This window comes from Neofelis nebulosa, chromosome 5 (genome assembly GCF_028018385.1).
Source record: "Neofelis nebulosa isolate mNeoNeb1 chromosome 5, mNeoNeb1.pri, whole genome shotgun sequence".
Classification (NCBI taxonomy): domain Eukaryota; kingdom Metazoa; phylum Chordata; class Mammalia; order Carnivora; family Felidae; genus Neofelis; species Neofelis nebulosa.
In genome coordinates, this window is record NC_080786.1 from 153,631,875 (window position 1) to 153,653,650 (window position 21,776).

General features: G+C 46.0%; 1 protein-coding gene across 8 annotated transcripts in view; it reads left to right on the forward strand.

Moving 5' to 3' along the window:
- The window catches only part of IGSF5 (immunoglobulin superfamily member 5), a 91,293-nt gene that overhangs the window by 35,509 nt on the left and 34,008 nt on the right, over window positions 1-21,776 (forward strand). For 4 of the 8 annotated variants that reach the window (XM_058732050.1, XM_058732051.1, XM_058732052.1 and 1 more), the window contains 4 exons: window positions 2,716-2,740; window positions 6,951-7,051; window positions 8,722-8,795; window positions 16,139-16,939. In XM_058732050.1, coding sequence (XP_058588033.1) covers window positions 2,716-2,740; window positions 6,951-7,051; window positions 8,722-8,795; window positions 16,139-16,234 — 296 coding nt within the window. In that variant the 3' untranslated portion in view covers window positions 16,235-16,939. Of the gene's footprint in view, window positions 1-2,715; window positions 2,741-6,950; window positions 7,052-8,721; window positions 8,796-16,138; window positions 16,940-18,253; window positions 18,345-21,776 lie in introns of those variants that run through there. The other 4 variants (XR_009262343.1, XR_009262342.1, XR_009262341.1 and 1 more) reach the window with 2 other exon arrangements.

Genomic DNA, 21,776 nt, shown 5'->3' on the forward strand with positions numbered 1-21,776 from the left:
TTTCGAGGACTCCAAGGTATATGAAAGCAGTGGCCTCGTTTGGGGGTCAGGCTTCACAGTGGGGTGGGCTCACCAACATTGGTGGGGGGGGGGGCTTGTCGTGAGGTTCAGCCATTTGTGACTTCAGAAACCAAAGGATCTTTGTCATGTAGAAGGCTTGGGACTTTCCAAGTGCTGAATGTGTGTGTCCAGCCTTACCTTTCTTTGTCTTGGAAAGCCTCACCCACACCTATTTGAATATTCTCTACACTTAAATTATTTTTCTTACAATCAGACTTCTGATATTAGGCTATGTGTCAGTTTAATTGCATTTAAAATGTCATTAGTAATAATTGCCATTTGATGAGCCCTTTATTGTGGGTGACCCAGGCACTGTGTTAATTATCTTACATGGACTATCTCTCTTAGATAGTCTATGCAAAGTGCATAGTTAAGCCATATCTAAGCTAATTGCCTGGCCTCAGCCCCTGCATGGATTTGGTTCAGGATTGGGAATTAATTCTGTGATACAACTTTATTCCCTAGGAAACAGAACATGAAAAGTAGTAAGCCTCTGTTGGCCCAGATTTGATGGCAATTTGCTTTAACTTGGGAGTTACCCTATATGCCACAGATGGATTACTCAAGTAAAATACACTGGATTTTAGATGAAAACGATTGGATAACTTAAATTTTAATTTAGACGTGACTAGGATTGTGCAGTGCCTTCAGAATACTATTTTCCACATTAGCTACTGTGGTGTCATTGAAGGAGCATTCTGTTTATTTGGATTCCTGCTTCTCCTAAGCTGTTTTTTGCCTGTTCCATAATAGCCTAGTAGGAAGGTTGTGATGGTTGGTGGCCCAGGTAAGATGTGCACCGGGGGGACTGTCTGATTTTTAGCATTCTCATTTACAAGATGGGGATAAGTGCCATCCTATAGATCGGTCATGAGGACAAAATAAATTGCTACATGAAACTGTTTCCATTCTAGATTAAAAACATTTTTTTTACTGTGTTTTATTTTTTGAGAGAGACAGTGTGCTGACAGCACAATGTGGGGCTTGAACCCACAAACCGTGAGATCATGACCTGGGCTGAAGTTGGACACTAAACCGACTGAGCCACCCAGCTGCCCTTCCACTTTAGATTTTATCCTTTACTTAACTTTGAGATGAAAAGCTCATGTAAGAGTGAGCTGTGTTTATTCCCCTGCGTCTTAATAGGTCCAGGTAAGTGTTGTGAGCAGGGCCTGTGGCGACCTTACAAAGCCCACCCCCATTGGGTGGGACTCACAATAGACACTACATTTCACCTTGACATAAATAGAAAGGATGCAGTGAAGGCCTGGGTTTCCCCCATGACAATTATTTCCATCCTTAAAAATGGCAAGCATCAAGTTGTTTTCAGAAGTATTTTCTGGCACTTTGCTTTGCTGATGCCTGGAGAATTCTCAATGGTCTGACTGGTTAACTGGGGACCAACTGAAGAGAGCTGAGGACCCCACTAAGTGTGGCCTGAAGGCCTTGGGATTGTTTCTGCTAATAGAGCAAAGAAGCCAAGAGCCCATCTCCTGCAGCCCATTCCTTAAGGAAACAATAGTGACATTCTGTGTCTCTCTTTCAATTCAAATAAGATTGCTTCTGAAGTCCAATTTGGGGTGTGAATTGGCAGATGATATTACGACTGGAGTAAGTGGGAATATTCTCTAAAAATAAGGAAAATGAATATATTTTAGATCTCAGTAAAGCTTTTTTTTTACATTATTTTTTTTAATGTTTATTTATTTTTGGGAGAGAGAGACAAGAGTGTGAGTGGGGAAGGGGTAGAAAGAGAGAGGGAGACACAGAATCCAAATCAGGCTTTACGCTTTGAGTTGTTAGCACAGAGCCCGAAGCAGGGCCCGAACTTAGAAACCTCGAGATCATGACCTGAGCCGAAGTTGGATGTGTAACCGACTGAGCTACCCGGGTGCCCCTGTAAAGCTTGACGAATAGAAGGCCTAGACAGGACAGCAGAGTTGCAAAGAACACTGGCTTTTGAGACAGATGATTGGAGACTGGAGTGTGACTCTGTTTCTCTCTACTTTCAAGTTCTATGTCCCCTCCGTTCCAAGAATCCTTTGATTAAAAACATCAGCAATTTAATGACAGCTCAGGGTGGGGGGGGAAGGGGATCCACCTCTATGAATTGATACCATTGGTACATGTTGATTGAAAATGAATTCTAGAATTAAGTAAATACAGTGCTTAAGCAATGTAATTCCTTATTTGTTAAAGTATGATAATATAACATGATAGTGTCTAGTTTGTTAATAATATGATGACACTAATACCTATCTCTTGGGTTGTAATGATTAAATGAGATAAGTGCTGGCACACAGTAAGTACTGAATGAATGACACTAGGGACTGGGAATGCAGAATGCCTCTCCCTGGTGAATGGAGTCTTTGTAATCTTGCTAGTCAAATTCCATATTCACTAAATACTTATTAGGTACCTACTATACTACAGGTACCTAGGAATTATTTATGTTTATGATAGTTAATAGTGAATACTACTTCCTTTATGCTTGAAAGTCATTTGATAATTCGCTGTGGGGGAACTTAATAATACCTAATGGGTCACAAATACTCAGCAATGTATTTAATTGGTGGGGGGGGTGGTCTATAAAAACTGATGATATTTTATTTTGTGATTTTGTGATATGTGATTTTGTTCCTTTTTTTTTTCCAGAATCTAGTTATCAAAGTGAAATAAGGTAAGTTTGAAATCACATCACTTTCCTGAAAACAAAGACAAACAAATGAAAAACAACCAAACAACACCAACTCTACCACCACTAACACACACACAACTGTGGTGTTTCAGGATCATGTTACTCAAAATTAAGTACTGAAAGTGGACAACTCTGAAAAACACATATGCCAAACACAAACTCATATGGCAAAATTAATCATAGAATAAAATAGGGGCTGGTTACTGCCTAAGTTTGACTTGCCCTGGCTCACTTAGGAAAAAGGAGATTTTCTACCTGGTGTCTGGCATTTACAACTCTTTCCACAAGAGGACACTAGGCACCTGCACCGTGACTGTTGGCCCTCCTGTTTTTAGTCAATGCAAGGGACTCAAGGAACATTTCAAGGATATTAAAGAACCATGCAGAAATCCTGCTGCAGTTTCTGGGGCGGTGGAGAAGAGTGGGGCCAGCTGGATGGCTTCAGGCACATGAAACTGACCAGACAGACAAATTAGGTAGTGTTTATTGCTTGTACACTGATAGGGGAGGGGATAGAAAAATTCCTGACATTCCCATGGCCGTCCAGAAGTAGCCACAAGCACTTTGAAGGTAGCCGTGTGAAGGACCTACAGTAATACAATAACTAGTTTAAATGTCTGCAATATTTATACAAGTATAAATGCGCTAAGGGGAGGGATTTTTAGACAGCGGTGATTTTGGTGGGGGTGTTACAGCCAAACCGTGTCTAATTTTCACTATTTTATTAGATAATTTTCATTTTTGATAGGCTGTGGTTTAAAAATACCTTTAGGCTACACGCGGTGAATGAAGATGTGTGTAATCATTGTGTAACAGACACTAGCTGTTCTCCCTTTGACCCCGGTCACTCCCCGGTGATAATGCGGTATTGGGAGAGGCAGCTGCGGTCTCTCTCAGGACACTACAAAGCAGCAATCTGAAATGACACCTCCTTTGGGGCCTGACTTAGGGCAAGAGGAGAGGAAGGCAGACTCACTCTAATAATTATTCTGGTATCTCTCAGCCTGATGGCAGCCTGGATTCTTCCGTGGACCGTTATTGACTTCGTAACATCTTTCACTTGTGTTCTCTGGGATATTAGCTGATTTCAAAACATAGGACATGGTCAGCAGTGATTCGGGGGCACGGGTGGAAAATAAGAACTACTGACAACAGCAGCAACAATATGGCAGTAGTGATGACAACAGCTGGTTTATGCTAAGTGCCGAACACACCTGCCAGGTGCTGTTCTACACGCAATGGAGCCCGTTTTCTCGCCGGATGCTCATGATGATTTTATGGGCCATTTATTTTGTAGAGGAGGAAACTGAGGGGCACAGAGAGGTTAGGTAGTGTGCCCCGGGTCTCCCATCTGGAGAGTGGATGGTCAGGATGTGAGTGAGGCCGTCCTGCTAAGGGCCTGGACCTTGCCCCTGTGCAGCTCTCACACTTAGATCTGAGTGCATTAGGTCTGGGGAGCAAAGACAGGGAGACTCACTGGGACCCCCATATCCTAGCTGCTTTCCCTGCACTGTGCCAGCTGTGCTGGCTCCAGCTGCTTTCAGACGTCTTCTGCAGTAAAATAACATACTTCTTCCTCTAGAATCAATGGATGTTTATTATAGAAAAAATTAAAAATACAGTTTAAAAAAATATATTTATTTTTGGGAAAGCGCAACTGGGAGAGGGGCAGAGAGAGGGAGACAGAGGTTCTGGAATGGGCTGTGCACTAACAGGCTTGACGGCAGCAAGCCCGATGTGGGGCTCGAACTCACGAACTGAGAGATCATGACCTGAGCTGAAGCTGGACGCCCAACCGACTTGAGCAACGTTCAGCCCAAGTGCCCCAAACATATCGATTTATTTATTTATTTATTTATTTATTTATTTATTTATTTATTAAAAAAAATTTTTTTTAAACGTTTATTTTTAATTTTTTTTTTAACGTTTTATTTATTTTTGAGACAGAGAGAGGCAGAGCATGAACAGGAGAGGGGCAGAGAGAGAGGGAGACACAGAATCGGAAACAGGCTCCAGGCTCTGAGCCATCAGCCCAGAGCCCAACGCGGGGCTCAAACTCACGGACCGCGAGATCGTGACCTGAGCTGAAGTCGGACGCATTAACTGACTGAGCCACCCAGGCGCCCCTTAACGTTTACTTTTGAGACAGAGAGAGACAGAGCATGAACAGGAGAGGGTCAGAGACAGGGAGACACAGAATCCGAAATAGGCTCCAGGCTCTGAGCTGTCAGCACGGAGCCCGATGCGGGGCTCGAACTCACGGATTGCGAGATCATGACCTGAGCTGAAGTCAGCTGCTCAACTGACCGAGCCACCCAGGTGCCCCCAAACATATCGTTTTAAGAAATGATTTTTGAAATCACCCCTAATTCTATTGTTCAGAAGTAGGTATTGTTACCTGAGTATGTATATGCTCACTTCGATGTATATGCACACATCGATGCGTTCACGTCGATACACACACATGCATTTTGTAAAATTTGGACCATAATAAACCTTACTTCATAACTTGCTCTTCTGTCTTGAAACTCTTCTGAAGATTATTTCCGTTGACAAATACTTGCCGGCCACATTTTTGCTTCATTTGCTTAATAAAAATATCTTACTGAAGTGTGAGTACAGAAAAGTTCACAACTCACAGGTGCGTCGCTTGATTACCTTTCACAAGGCATATGGGCCTTGAGTGGGCCATGCAGAACTAGAACACCCCTAGCGCCCCAACCTCCCTGCCCCCCCACATCGCTGCCTCTTCCTCAAATGTTACGTCTTCTTTTTTTTTTTTTTTCAACGTTTTTTATTTATTTTTGGGACAGAGAGAGACAGAGCATGAACGGGGGAGGGGCAGAGAGAGAGGGAGACACAGAATCGGAAACAGGCTCCAGGCTCCGAGTCATCAGCCCAGAGCCTGACGCGGGGCTCGAACTCACGGACCGCGAGATCGTGACCTGGCTGAAGTCGGACGCTTAACCGACTGCGCCACCGAGGCGCCCCAAATGTTACGTCTTCTGACCTCCATCCCCACATCCCCAGAGGTCAGATTCATGTGAACTTTGTGTAAATGGAATCATGTCATGTGCGCCCATTGATTTTGGTCTTCACCCTGTGAGATTGGTCCACGTTGTTCAGAGACGTGGATGGTTGATTATTTCGCGATACCACACACTGGGTATATATGCCGTTTATCTTCTCCTTCTCCCTTTAAATGGGCATTTGGATAGTTTTCAGGTTGGGGTCATTATAAATACTGTGGCACTAAGCAATTTAGCATGTATCTTTGGTGACATGTTCATAAGTCCTCATTCCTGTTTTGTATTCAGTTGGGTATATGTCTACTGGTGAACGCTGGGCTGCAGGGTAGGCAGGGTAGACGATTCTGTCATCATCCAGTTTTCTGAAGTAGGTGCACCTGTTTATACTTTTACCTGCGGTGCGTGAGAGTTCTCATCAGCAATAACTTTTATAGGTGGCATGGAATTTCATTTTAGAGACGGATTGTCATTTATTTTACAGTCCCCTAGGGTGGGGCGCGTGGACTGTTGGCAGCTTTTGCTGTTATAAAGCGTTCATGAATGAACATTCTTTTAAGTAAATCTTTGCCCATATCTTTGGCCATTTCCCTGTAATACATTCTTAATGGTCGAGCATGAATATTTTTAGGTCTTTGGATACCCATTGCCAAGCTTTCCTCCCCTGGGAAGCTGCACCAATTTTTACTTTATTTTGGAGATTGGCATACCTTTTCTTTAAAGGGCCAGATAGTAAATATTTTTGGTGTTGTGGGCCACACTGTCTGTCATAATTACTCAGTTCTGTTGTTGTAACATGCAGGCAGCCATAAATAACATGGAAGTGGACAGGTGTGGCTCTGTTCTGATAAAACTTTATAAAGGGGTGCCTGGGTGGCTCAGTGGGTTGTCGTTGGCCAACTCTGCTTAATTGGGTCACTGGTTTCTGGGGGTGGACTATCGACTGGGGAATGGTGCCCATGGGGCTCTCGTGATAAGGTTCCATCTCTCCCCACCTCAGTGGGAGTGTGAGCAGGCAGACCACTTGCATAGCTGTGCTGGTGGCGATGAGTGTCTTTCCTGATGCAGTGGTGAGTTCAGTGTGTGAGGATGCCCTGGGTGGAGCAGTGTGAACCAAACATCCACTACTGATTAACATTTGGCTTTTAAAAATGGTCTGATTCCAGGAAATCTGCAAGTGTGAAGACAAACAAAGAAACTTTTGAGACAAACTTAGAAAGTGGCAGTGAAAACCTGGGCTACCATTCAGATGAGCCGCGGACGGCAAGTGAGTGGTCGGGGGGTCCGTGGGAATACCCGAAGGGGCATGAGGAGGAGGGGCTGGCCAGCCCAGCACCAGCTTGCGGAAGCCAGAGGACTTAGCCATTCCTGGGCATTGTTCTTTGAGTAATTTTCAGAAGAAGGAGAAATTTCAGAGCTAGCAATATTCTAGTAGGTAAACAGTCTACCTATTTGTCCAACGTTTGAAGCAAAGTGGGATGACAGTTTAAGGACTTTAAAATAAACTTTCTGTTTTCATGTTCTCTTTGGAAATAGCCTTCTACCTTTAGTAAAGTATGTGAGGAGGCATTTTAAGACATTGAGGGTCACTTCCCCAAAACTTCAAATAAAGGTGAGACTCAGCAAGAAATCCATTCCTATTGAGCTTTAGAGGGAGTGGGAGAATGTTGAAAACAAAACCTAACTTTGAAAAGTCTTTGTGGCACCTGAATATCTTACCTTTACAGGACACAGTCCTAGTGAGGGCATCTTGGAAGGCTTGGGCACTTTTTAGCGGCAGGGATCCTCCAGAAGGCAGATGAGAGGGGAAGGGAGTACAAATGGGTTGGAGGGGGAGACCTGGCCCTTCCAAGTTGCCTGGCAAATCAAATTCCATGGAAAGATGTTTCATTAATCAGTTCTTACTGACAGGCTCCCCCCAAAATTGTTTTCACTAAGATTGGGGCTGTGCTCATGTCCCATCTCTCCCACTTTGCCATGGCCGCCTCACATATCTATTCAAAATGGCTCACTTAAGATTTTTTAAATTCCACGAAGCACGACTGGTTCCTTTTTTTTTTTTTTTTTTTTAAAGTTTATTTATTTATTTTGAGAGAGAGTGCGCACGAGGTGCAGACAGAGAGACAGGGAGAGAGAGAGTCCCACACAGTCAGCACGGAGCCCGACTTGGGGCTCGATCTCACGAACCGTGAGATCATGACCTGAGCTGAAATCAAGAGTTGGTCACTTAACCGACTGAGCCTCCCGTGCACCCCTTGACTGTTTCCTTTCATAATCGGATCACAGCTTAAAAATTTCCTGTAGGAGAATATTTATTTCTTAGTGTTTTGAGCAACTAATCGTGTAGCTTGACCAAAATCATAGCCCAAACCAAACCTATCTTTTTTTCCCCTCTTTTGCCCTGTGTTTATTTACCTTGGTCAGCATTACAGCTATGGATTCACCTTGTCTCTGGATGAGACTAATGAGTCAAGGAAGAGCTTGATTGTGAGTTTGCCATATTTTTTTTTTAATTTTATTTTTAACGTTTATTTATTTTTGAGACAGAGAGACAGAGCATGAATGGGGGAGGGGCAGAGAGAGAGGGAGACACAGAATCCAAAGCAGGCTCCAGGCTCTGAGCCATCAGCCCAGAGCCCGACGTGGGGCTCGAACTCACAGACCGCGAGATTGTGACCTGAGCTGAAGTCGGACGTTTAACCGACTGAGCCACCCAGGCGCCCCAAGTTTGCCATATTTTTATTTCATTAGAAAGGTAGGAGTTGCAAAGTATGTAACCTCAGGGTTAACTCTAAAAACAATCTGTTTATGGTTAAAGATTACTTTATGCCAGGGTTACTATATAAAAACAAATGCGTTTCCTTCTAAATCAGAATTGTGAGAACGTGTTATTTGGGTTTTGTCATTTATCACTCTAAAATCCTTCTTCTGTTTCAGAACTTGCTTCTTTTGCTCCAGTGTCCTCTGAATCCAGTGTTCAGGAACAACACAGCAGTAGGCAACCTTATCAGGTGATTCAGACCATTTTACCCATTTTGAGACTTTTTTTTTCCCCCTTTAACAACCCTTGCCTGGTGGTAGGTGATTATAAAATCATGCCTGTTTTATGCTCATGATGGAAGAACATGGCCTTTGCTCACTGGTCAACCTGTCAACACGGAGGGAATGGGCCAGGACATGTAGTATCTCTTGGCCTTTGTAGTGGGTTTTGGGGGGGAAGATCAGAAGTGTAGGTGGGGGCTTATAGATCTTGGGGTATCTCTTACATGAGGGTGCAGGTGTATGTACAGGTCTGGAGCTCCAGTGGGGGAGCACAGGTGGTAGGTATTGTTGGTTGTTAGGCAAACTCTGATGGTCTCCATCCTTCCAAAGCGCACGTAAAGAACACAGTCACCCAGGATCCGTGATGACACAGTATGTTACTTTTCTGACACAGACTCCGTGGTGGTTGTCACAGATGAGTTAGAGTGCCTGCACAGAAAATACAATTCTTTGCATATCATATTAGGCAAAATATGTATTTTCTGACCATTTATTGACCTGCACAAAGGCACCTTGAAATGAGAAACACTTCGATGTGACTCTGCAGTGGTGTCCCCGATATGGATGAATGTTCTCCCCTTTGGCTTTTGGAAAAGGCCCACTGGCAGTTGGGATCCCGAAAGCACTCGGGGTCCGAAAGCACTCAGGGTCCGAGGTCTTGGCTGTGTTCTGACCGCGAGTCTCTCAGCCTGAGGCGCTGCTGCTGGGAGTGCCTTCCTAGACCTGTCATTCTTTGTACTCGTAGATATTGACTTGGGCTTCCGGGCAGCCCCAGGCCATGATATTCCTCTCAGCAGCTGGGATTCAGCTCAGTCCATACATCTTGTCAGTGATGTGTGCCTCCTGGGCCTTTGGGGGTGGGTGGGGGGAGGTGAGGTTTGATTGATGCTCATGCATGTATTAAGAGACCTAAATGGTCTCAAAAGAGTGGTAGCCAGGTGGGAAGACACATGGGGGGGTGTCTGTGGCACGAAAGAACATGGGCCTACGTGACAAATAGTTGAGTTCCTGGTACAAGTTCAGGCTATTTCCCTAGGGTGAGTGTCGGGAAAATGGAGAGGTAAATTTCTTCCCATCTAATCTGTTCTCTTTGGCACATAGATCTTCTGATGCATTTAATCTGGCCCTGGGTGAGGTGGCTTGTGGAGACACAACAGATTCCCTTTCCAGGGGCCATCTCTTGACTAAGGTGGGGGGGGGGGCTGACCCAAGAGAGTAATCAGCAGGCTGTGAAGGAGCCTATCAACCCTCTAAGACTGGACCTGAGTGGGAGCCATGGGCTGATGGAGGGGTTCTCTTCACTCAGAACCAAGCACGGTCGTCCAAGAACACGTTTACTCCAGCCCTTATTTCTGTGGTTACCTTTTACTGTCAGGTGTCTTTCTACTGGACAAGCCAAAATGCTTACGTCTGGCATTGGGTGGCGGGCATTGGGATAAGTGGGGAGGAGAGTCAGAAGAAGTGACGTAGATGATCCCCCCCTGAAGTAGAAATGAGGACATGGGAGAACTCTAGATGCATTTGGATACAGGAATGGAGAATGACATTTCAGAGCTTAGAGTGGATCCTTCTTGAGTTTGAAGTGTTTTGAAAATACGCAGGGAGAGAAACTTGAGAAGTTTCTGCTACTTAAACATGTAATCAGCTAAATAATCTATTGGTGGAAAAAGAACAGTGGCCTGGAGGTGCTAGGCCCTGGGGAACTGTCACACACACCTGTGTTTCTTGAAGTGTCTGTCAGTTTTCTAGGGGAAGGTGCATCTCGGCCCAGAGCATCGGGGTCCTTAAGAAAGCAACAGAACACAAGGGAGATGAGCTGTTCTTGCCTGGACTAGAAGCGGGTGAGAGGCTATTTAAATAGCTGGATTCTTCTGTTTAGAGTTGGGGAACTTCAGGGCAAACCTGTTTTGAAGAGTCCACCTTTGATCAGTAACCAGAGGGTGCCTCTGCAGGTGCGAGCCCAGGCACTGTCCGCAGGTTGTTCATTTGGAGGACCCGGACGCAAGATGTACCATGGGGCACGCTTTCCATGAGCACTTTGGGAAGGGAGGGAAGAAGGCAGATGGTGGATCAAGTGGCCGAGCATGGGGACCCTCGGCCCAAAGAGGACATATTCCTGCACGTGGTCAACTGGCCACTCGAGAGCTGCCAAGAGGCCACGCCGCTGCTTCTAGAAACAGGCCAAGGTGACTTGCAGCACAGAGGCTCCTTTTAGAACTTCCCCAGGCCAGGCCTGCAGCCCTGCCAGGTCCGTGCATCCGTGTTCATGCTGTGCAGCCCGAGGAAGACCTTCGTCAGAGCTCATTAGACCTCACTGAAAGACGACAGTGCAGTCTGCGCTTTCTTTTCTCATAGGCTCTCTCCATTCTGTAGTGACGCCTCAAGGCCCAGGAGAGGCATCTGAGAGCTCCTCGGAGCTCTTTCATTTGTCTTTCATCCCGGCCTCTTCTCCAGAGACCTCAGTGTGACTCCAGCCTGTGACAGAGCTACCTGCGCCACTGTTGGGTGTTTCCATGCTCATGGGCCCTGGCGGGACTCCTGCCCGTAAAGCTGGCTTGTTGGAGTTTAGGATTGTGGGCTACAGACTACGTGATGGTGCAGAAAATCTGCACCAGCCTTGGCTCCTCAAAAGCCCGTAGCTTCAGCTGAGACATGTCCAGCTGGGAGTCAGCCTGCCCAAAATCTCTTCCCGGTGTTCCTCTGCGTGGAGCTCGTTGGGGCAGATGCACATCCTATCCATGGAGGCATGGTGTGCACAACACCAGCCGAGGCTCCTGTTTTGTATTAATAGGTCTCACAGTGGGGTGATCTTGGTTTTGCCAGCAGCTCAGCAACCGTTGAACGTGCGCTCGTTCTCTCTTCGTGCTGGCCCTCTCGTCTGCTCAACCTGCTGGTGTTATGTTAACTCAGCATTTTCAGATCTTAACTGGTGGCCCAGACCTACGCACAGTCTAGCACAGTGTTACTGGGCGCTCATTAAAAGCTATGCACAGGGGCGCCTGGGTGGCGCAGTTGGTTGGGCGTCCGACTTCAGCCAGGTCACGATCTCGCGGTCCGTGAGTTCGAGCCCCGCGTCGGGCTCTGGGCTGACGGCTCGGAGCCTGGAGCCTGTTTCCGATTCTGTGTCTCCCTCTCTCTCTGCCCCTCCCCCGTTCATGCTCTGTCTCTCTCTGTCCCAAAAATAAATAAAAAAAAAAAACGTTGAAAAAAAAATTTTTAAAAGCTATGAACTGATGTGGAGAATGTCTTCAGTGCTTAGCCGTATGCTGTCACGAGCAAGGTGATACAAGGAGTGTGTGTGCATGTAGACGTGCTCCCTTTGCAGATAATCACAACCTGATCACCCCAAGACATTTGTTAGACAGGTATAAAGGAGGACGCACCATAAAAATACTGTGTTTGGGGTTCATTGAAGAAAAGTAAATAAGTCCATGTCAGATTGCCACTTTGCTCTTGGGCACTTTGGTTTCCTTCAAGATTATCCTGTTCAAACACAATCTGAGGAGGAGGGAGCCTGAAGGGCCAGGGGCTGCACTCAGGAATCATTGATGTGGCCTTTGGGATGCCCAGACTCTTGGTCTCACCTGTGGACCTCCTGGCTCAGTGGACTTGGGATGCAGCCTCAGTGTGTCTGAGTTTTGGACAAGACAGGGTGGTTGTCTAGGTGGTGAAGTCTAAAGGCAGTTGGCTACCTTATAACAAGCTGGAAATGAGGGGCTGCTGGGAGAGACAGTGGAACATTGCCAGTGACCAACTTGCCTACTTTGTGATGAATGTTTGCTAGCATCCCAGGGCATTCACGACACCCAGGTTACGTACAGTACACCAGGTAGCGGTTATACCGGACCTTTCCCGAGGGTGGAGGGCGCCTGTGCTCTTGCTGGAGTCATGTGGATCTCCTATAAGTAGAGGAGGGTCCAGCCCCCGAGCCCTGTGTGTGCTCACACTGGCTCAGGGACCAGAGAAGTGTCCCAAGGAGCAGGCAGAGTCTTTGGGCCACTCTTCTCCTCGCCTCCAAGACTGCAACTTCCGGCTCCATCCAGAGTCCATGTCTGTGTCTGATCTTTAGGTTGTGGTGAACCTCCACGTGCCACGTCTTTGTCGTGCAGCACAGGCATGATTTTAATTACATCCTACGCCCAACAGTTACTAGAGCAGGAAATTGGAGTTTTAATACTTACGAGGGGCGTTTGCAGCTGCACCAGCCCCCATAACTCTTGCCCCATCGATACCTTCTGATTGAGGTCCAAAACACAGGAGGCCCACACTGCCTTGGGGAAGATCAACCTGAGACGTCATGGGGAACCTCTTTTTTAGGATCTCTTATCGTGTCCAGATGCTTTAGGTGCTGACAGCCCTGAGAAAGCTTCGGAGGGGTGAGGGCTCTGCTCAGGGACAGGCTGGCATGAGTCAGGTCCATTGGTGACCCTGGGCTGTAATCACAGGAAAAGGTACCTGCTGGCTCTTCTGGGGCTCCCTCTCTGGCTCATCCCCACCTGTCAGCCCACTGCCCTGCTAAGGTCTGCCCTGAACACGGGACTCTTCACCAGAGGCTGAGACATGGGGGCAGTCCTTGTTCCTACCAGCAACTGGCAGAAAGGGAGGATGTGTTTCCAGGATCCAGGATCCCAAGGAATGCTTGCTGAGCCTGGAGGCACAGCCAGCACCTGTAAGTTCCCGTGTCTTGGTACCTTGCTGGCTCAGCAGTGGCTCTCGGTGGAGCGGTATACCGGAAGCTCTTCAGGTATTTGTTAAAATGCAAAGTCCTGAGCTTCTTCCAGCCTTTCTGGATCAGAACCTCTGGGAGATGGGGCCAAAGAATGGGTGTTTTTACCATGTTCTCCAGGCGAATGCTTTGATGACAGTATTTTAGTGGACCCACATGAAAATGTAAGACATGTATAGCCTGTTTCCAAGGGCAAGTCACTGCTGAGTGCTGGGGTTTTTCTTACACCTATGCACTGGGAATGACTTCTACTCCACGAGTGTGCCACCAAGTAGGTGGCTAGGCAGTGCTATGAGGAGCGTTAGATGGAAGGGTCTGGATACCGAGATACTTTGCAATCTAGGCTGCACTGTAGCTGGGGTAAACTTATTTCTTAATGTTTATTCATTTTGAGAGAGAGAGCATGAGCAAGTGAGCATGTGAGCAGGGGAGGGGCAGAGAGAGATGGAGAGAAAGAATCCCAGGCAGGCTGCTTGCTGTCGGCACAGACCCCGATGTGGGGCTTGATCTCACAAACCATGAGATCATGACCTGAGTGGGACGCTTAACCGACTGAGCCACCCAGGCACCCCAGGGGAAAGCTTTTTTAAACCTCTTATGTTTTAAGTGGGTCTGAAGGCATACTACATTCACTCTGGATGAAAGAAAAAACAGGATTTTAGGCTGCAGAGACCCCAAGAGCATGTATTAAATTGTAGGAAAGGTCAGAAAGGAAAACAAGAGAGTGATTTTCAGAAGTTACAGACACCAAAATGTGACACTTCTTTCCCCTGATGATTCCTATCCAGGCTGGATTTACGGTTAGGATACATAATACTGACTTTATATTCTAGAAAGGAGTTGACGTTGGTGAAGTACAATAAACTTAGGTATAACTGCCCGTGAAACACGTTAGGACAAAACTAATAAATAAAACTAGAGGGGCACCTGGGTGGCTCAGTCCATTGGGCCTCCAACATCGGCTCATGTCATGATCTCGCAGCTTGTGGGTTCGAGCCGCACGTCGGGCTCTGTGCTGACAGCTCGGAGCCCAGAGCCTACTTTGTTGGGATTCTGTGTCTCCTTCTCTCTCTCTCTGCCCCTCCCCGGCTCATGATCTGTGTATCTCTCTCACAGAAAAATAAATAAATATTTAAAAAATTAAAAATAAAAATAAAATGAGAAATTCTTACAATTACAGCCAGTGGGAAGGGCAAACACCATTTTTTTTAATATGATGTCATGGGGTTTGTAAATATTTTGCATCTTGATCAATAGTTAAAACCAAGAGGCCTCGTTTTCCTCTCCTCTTTCCAGGCCTCAACTCACTGTCAGTCAATTTTTCTGTTTATTTTGGGCAACTCTGTCCCTTTTTCTCCGGAGTCTGTCAGTTTTGAAGGGTGAACGCTTGAACAACTTGAAATGCGGATCGACTCTTCCCCGCGAAGCACCACCCTTCTGAGATCAACAGAAACAAACTCTTGATAAATTTAGAAAACAGCCAGGCGTTAGTGCAGCCCAGTTGTGAAAACAAAAGGCAAATAACAACTGCAAAAATGTCAGGCATATTTACTGCAGAAACCCACTTCCTAGAGCACGTTGCTGAGGTGGCTCCGTCAGCCTCCTGTTTTCCCTGCATGACCAGGAGTCACCAAGTTCAGACCACGAGCCTGAGTGATTCTATCCTGCAGACTTACTGACATTCCATTGCAATGTCAATAATGCATGGTGCCCGGTTGCATTATTTAGGATGTGCAGTGCGGCTGCGGTACCCTGGAACCTGAGATGGCACTCTGAGGACTGGCAGGAAAACATATTGTGTGTTTTTTAGTAGGGCAGTATAGTCAGGCAGGCACTGGTCCCTCTGGAAGAGTGTGTGGTTTGCCGGGGATCACACTTCCGAATGAGAACAGAACAGCAATGATAGCATTTCTGGCAGGAGGCAGCAGCCTGGCTGCCCGAGGAGACAGACGAATGATCTGTGCCCCTCTCCTGTAGAAGGAATGTGTGTTATTAAAGAAGGTTAGAAATCTATCTATCTATCTATCTATCTATCTATCTATCTATCTATCTATCTAAATGTCTTTATTTTGAGAGAAAGTATGAAAGGAGGAGGGGCAGAGACATAGAGAATCCCAAGCAGGCTCCATGCTCTGTGTGGAGCCTGATGTGGGCTCGATCCTTCAACCCTGGGATCGTGACCTGAGCTGAAATCAAGAGTTGGATGCTCAACAGACTGAGCCACCTGGGTACCCCACCCCCCCCCGAAGGTTAGCAATATTTTATATTTTCATATGGAAGTTAGAATTTCTATAGGAAGATTGAAAAAAAAGAAAGAAAAGAAAACCAGAACAGCACATCTTTGTGGTACTTTGCCTCCATACAAACGAATATTGGATTCTTTGACCTGCGTTGCTCATGTGGCCCTGAGCTCGGAAACTTCGGGCGTGTGTGGAAATACTGACATAAAGGAAGGATGTGCGTTAACATTTTTGCTTCCTCTCTGGGTCCTCGTTTCTTCTTATCTGATGAGTGGAGGTTTCTTCTCAAGTGTGCCTTTTCCGTCCATCTCCACTGATTAAATCCACCCTCTTCTCTTGTCACCAGGGACCTGACCGCCGGTGGCGGGGTCCAGCAGGTCGCCCGCAGGTTTCCTTTTCCGTGGCCAGTCCTAGGACCGTGAGGAATGTAACTTTGGTCTAGCGAAGACGTCCCTCGGGTTCCATTCTGCACATGGCTGATAACATGCATCACGCCCGCGTTGTCCTTCCTCTCTGTCCCAAGGCTGGGCTCCCGTTTCGCCAGTGTTACCGGGAAGCAGTGATGCTGGAGTAATCGGAATGGACACTTTATCGTGAAAGAAGGGGTCCGTTTCCCCACCTTCCAGCACAGAATTTGGTTTTCAAAACGTTTCACGATTTTAGTGAATTCCACCAAGTTGCTGAGTAAAAGCTACGAGTCCATCGTGGTGATTTACTCGTCACTGGACACTCCTTCTTGCTATCTAATAAATGGCAGATAAGCCTATATCATACCATGACTTTTAAAATATTTTTGTTATTGTAATCATATGAAGACAATATTTATGTATGTTTAATATGTGGGACATTATTGTATATTGTTTGTGAAAAAAAGAGCATACATATTAGGATCAATCAGAAATCTAAGATTGCCTGGGAAATCAGAACTCATAGGTTAAGAAAAGATTAAGTTCAAAGCCAACGTACACATTGTGGATATTTCCATGAAGACATTCACTTTTGTCTGCTCCTTATCAGGCTCCCTCTCCAATGAGTTAGATGTGGATTTTGCTTTGTGGGGGATGTAACTTACATACCACAAATGCCATGAAAACACTGGAAATGGGTAATGTGTTCTTTAATAAATAAAAGAGAAAACACCAAAAAACATCTATTGCCTCTCTTAATTCCTTACTATTCAGGTGGTAGTTTAAGGAATCATGATGTTTAGGAATCAAACATTTCTTAAAAGCAACATGAGATGTCTGAAAAAAAAAAAAATCAAAGGGCGCCTGGGTGGCTCAGTCGGTTGAGCATTCGACTTGGGCTCAGGTCATGATCTCACAGCTTGTGAGTTCGAGCCCCATGTTGGGCTCTGTGCTGACAGCTCAGAGCCCGGAGCCTGCTTTGCATTCTGTGTCTCCCTCTCTCTCTGCCCCTAACCCACTCACATTGTCTCCGTCTCTCTCAAAAATAAATAAACATTAAAAAATTTAAAAAATCACATTTTCATGTTAGTCTTTGACTACTGTACATTTGCCCCATAAAAGTTAATACGAGGGGCTCCCAGGTGGCTCAGTCGGTTAAGTGTCCGACTCTTGATCTCAACTCAGGTCTGGATCTCAGGGTCGTGAGTTCAAGCCCCATGTTGGGCTCTGCACTGGGCACGAAGCCTGCTTGAAAAAAAGCAGTTAATATGAATGTTGTTATTAAGAGAAAAATTTGTCTTTTCCAAATATTGCTTTTTCGTGTAGATATTGTCAGTACATTTCACTGCCTACCCATCTCTTCATATTTACCCCGGAGACAGGACAGGTGGCTGAGTCCTGCACCAGTTGGTACAAATTTCTGTGATGGTTAGTAATTAGCAACTGCTCAGTAATTAACGACATGCCCAACCATGGACTTGCTGAAGTGGAATTTGACTTTTAAAATGGGTTAAGATTTTAGTGATTCCTTGGACTTAGTAAGTAAACAATGTACGTTTATCGTGATGACGTTTCTTATCACTTAACACTGCTGCCTGCTAATCCAACCAATGGTGGACAAACCTATATACCACCATGACTTATAAAACATTTTTGTGATCTGAAATCACACTCAGCCTCTACCCTGAAGGCTTTCATGTGAATCAACAACTAATTCCAGAGCTATCTGCTGGTGCAGATGTTTGATTCACTGGCACTCATACAGTATCTGCTCTGATTGGCTGGTGTTCAGCCGTACTGGTTGTCCAGTATTTTGAGTATCACCACTGCCTAGAGGATCCTGAAGAAAATGCCATCTCTTCTAACACTGTGTCCCTAAAGTGAGGGAATTGGCCGCCTCTTTCTCTTCGAAGCAGAGCTAAAATGCAAAATTTCAAAAACCCATGACAATTGCTAGATCACTTTCCTAAGATAACTTTTTATGAAAAAAGTTGCGAATTCACCTGCTTCAAAATGAGACTCGTATTCATTATAACTTCTTAACTCTCTGCCAGTGTGTTTCTGTCGTCCATCATCATCCTTGAGTGGGTACAAGTCAAGGGGAAAGACAAGAGTTTCAGAAGACCTTTTGGACAGAGCTGTTCAGTGAGTGAACTCTGTATTCTTTACTTCATGGTTTGCTCTCCCGAAACCTTCACAGAACCCAGATCCTGAGACAAGGCAAATGTCATGTCATTTATGCCTTTTGTAACCTTTACAGGCGCTAGCGTTCTTGTAGGCATTGAGTAAATATTGAGATCAAACAGGGCAATATTGAGAAAGACAATATATTGAAGTGTAATGAATATTTGCCATCTGCCTGCTATAAGAATTCCATTTGGGTGGTTGTTTTAGGAATCAGTGGGAGTTTCATGGGAAATATAATTGAACTTTAAGTTCTGAACTCTGGAGAGCAATGCCAAGTGATTTTCATGGAAACTGCTTCAACTTCGTTGGTGCCTGTTGCCTCAAAATGTTTATCAGTCCCTCGGGAAGTTTCTCTGTGTCACTAATGAGCTATTTCCTTACTGTAGCTTATTCCAGAAGTGAGGTTCCTCAAAGGGACCCCCAGCCAGTTTTTATTGCACAGGAGGTGAATAAGTTATTTGAACAGAACTGTCTATAGCTGTCCTGCCCAATACCATAGCACAAGTGGCTATGAACATTTAGGTTATTTGGAATTAAATAAAAAAGAAGATCCATTCTCTAAGTCCCACCAGCCACATGTCAAGTGTTCAATAGCCACACGTGGCTAGTGGCTACTATATGGGACAGTGCAGGTGGAAGTTTTTCACTGCTGCAGAAAATCCTGTAGGATAGTCCTGACCTAGAGCTAGCTATGTGGAAATGACCTTGATGTGTCCAGGATGGGCTCTTTTACACAAACACTCAATTGGTGTTTTCTGTCAGTGTTATGTCTGTGTGCTTGCTAGTTTCTATTTAGGAACCTGTAAACCCCAAGGCGGCTCTCAACTGAAAATGGTATTTTGCTGATGTGGTAAATTCATCTCTTACTTCTGCAACGCAGAGAGCTGAAGCATGCCCAGGGGCATGCGGTCAGAGGGGTCAATCACGGCTAAATGTCACGGCCAAGGCTGTTCCTCAGAAAGACAGACATGGCTACTGCTAACGAATGGCCATGAGGCTGCAGGTTTACTTAAACAAATACCTCTCAAAGGCGTGTGCCATAAAATCCTGGCTGGGGAAACCACACCTGTCCATCCTTCCAGGGGTCTTTGACCATGGTTCCTCTGTCAGATTCCAAGCCAGCCCCTTGAACTCGAGGACCTTACACAGTTTACTTAAGAGTAGGGTATAGGTGGTAATGTCAACACATCAAAGGTAATTAGAGACTTGAATAGAAGCACTTCCTTTGCTCTGTGTGACCCTGACCTTGGAAACTGTGAGAGATGTTCAAGTTGATCCTGGGAGTTTGATCACCAAAAGGGTGAATGGATGCTGCCAATCATATAGGAGATTCTGTGTCAACAACCTATCCCTGCCACATCAGTGCTTATGATACTGTTGGGGAAGAGTACTCCGTCCTGTGTAAAGAGGGTGCATAGTCCTTCCTGGGGAGCACCTGGGAACTCGGAGCAGAGATGAGGGAGGTAGAGGAGAGGCGAGACAGTAAGGAAGGGCAGGGGGAGCGGGGGAGAATGGGATGGACAGGGGGTCTGGCAGGCCTGGGCCAGGACCCGAGGGCCCGAGCACCTGTTATCGTCCAAAGGGTTAGACTTGAATGGAGAGAGCTCCCAACAGTCGCTGCCAAGCCCTGGAAGCCTGGAAGTGGGGAGTGAGGTGACAAGACTCCCTCACTCTCTTGCTCATGCCTCCCCTTGACCAAGCCCGACCAGAGCCAGAGGTCCATGGGGCCCACCCATGTCATCCGTCCAGGATGCAGAAAGGTAGAAGATGGATATGGAGGGCAGGCAGGCAGAAGATACCCAGCCAGGAGGATCTGGCAACATTTAGGAAACAGAAATCAAGGAATGGAGAATGTTTGCAAAGTCATGGGGAAAGATGTTTGGCCTGGTAGCATTCCACTTTTTCCATTCTTAAGGCTGCATCCCTTTATACCGAAAGAGGACACCGTTTGGGGAAAAGGAATTTCGCTGCACTGAACTTGAGTAGGTCACGGCTTCGGTGACACCTCAGTAGAACAAAGAGATGGGATGGTGGTCCCTGGAGTCCCTTGTGGCACTTATCTCTGTAGAGATGCGTGCTCTCTCTCTCTCTCGCTCTCTCTCTCTCTCTCACACACACACTTGCCCTGTCCTCACCTGACACGGCCCAGCTGTTGGACCGAAGCTGTTCCCATCTGAGTGCGTGCAGGTGGCCCTGTCCCCGCTGCACCGGGGGCGATGGTAAATATTTAATTCTTACCTAGTTTAGCCTGTAAATCACACCTCGGGCTGTGGCTTCGGGTGAGTCTCACTTTCCAACATTTCCCAAGCAGGCCCTCCTCCTCTCCCTGGACCTGGATGAAATGCAGTCTTGGAGGCAGTGGGCGGGGTCCTGAGCCGAAAGCAACCCCACATTTGTCTCCCCTCCTTTGTTGCATGAGACGTGTTCTTTCTAAGCATACAGTGGGATTTGGAGCGCACACACCCGCAGGAAGGTTCGTGAGGATTACCACTCAGCCTAGTGACTTCAGACAGAGAGGTTCATGACCAGCATGTAATCACAGTGGGTTGACAAAGCAGAAAATGAATGATCCCAGTAAAGTATGGGGGAAACACAGTGCACAATGTATTGATATATTTCTGCTCAGAAACCTTAAAAATGCATGATATTTTATAGGGTAACTGAATTTGAGAACAGTTGCTAATCTCGTGCTTCAATTTCATGGCTAATAACCTCTGAGGTAGTTCAAATAATAGCAAATTACTGTCTAAATCAGAAACTAATTTTAAGCATTATAGTCGATCTAAATTTTTTCCTTAGAAAGTGCAAATGGGATGAGATCAAGTGAAATGTAGTTAGCCAGAAGGCTCGGACCTTGGCAGCAGGAGGTGACACAAGAATGTCCCGTACCTTCTGCCTCTTCCCAGTTGTGTGGTGTGCATGTGTGTGTGTGTGTGTGTGTGTGTGCGTGTGTGTGCATGTGTATATGCTGTGTTTGTACGTGTGTGCTTGCCTGTGCATGTGTGTGTGCTGTATTTGTGTGTGGCGTGTGTGTGTGTGTGTGTGTGTGTGTGTGTAAGGAGTAAGGAAGGGGGAGAAACATTTGTTTTGTGCCAGCCACGGGAGTCAGCAGACTGTAGCCCATGAGTCGAGTTCAGTCTGCTGCTTTTATTTATGTGGCCCACAAACTAAGAATGGTTTTTCCATTTTTAAGTGGTTGAAAAAAATCAAAAGAAGAATATTTCACTGAATGTGCAAATTATAGGGAATATAAATTTCAGTGTCTACAAGGACAGTTTCATTGGAATACAGCCAAAGTTTACGTATGGTCTATGGCTACTTGTAGGCAACAGAAGCACAGTTGGGGGGCACGGAGCCATGTGGCCCGTGTAGCCTGAAGTAACTATGATG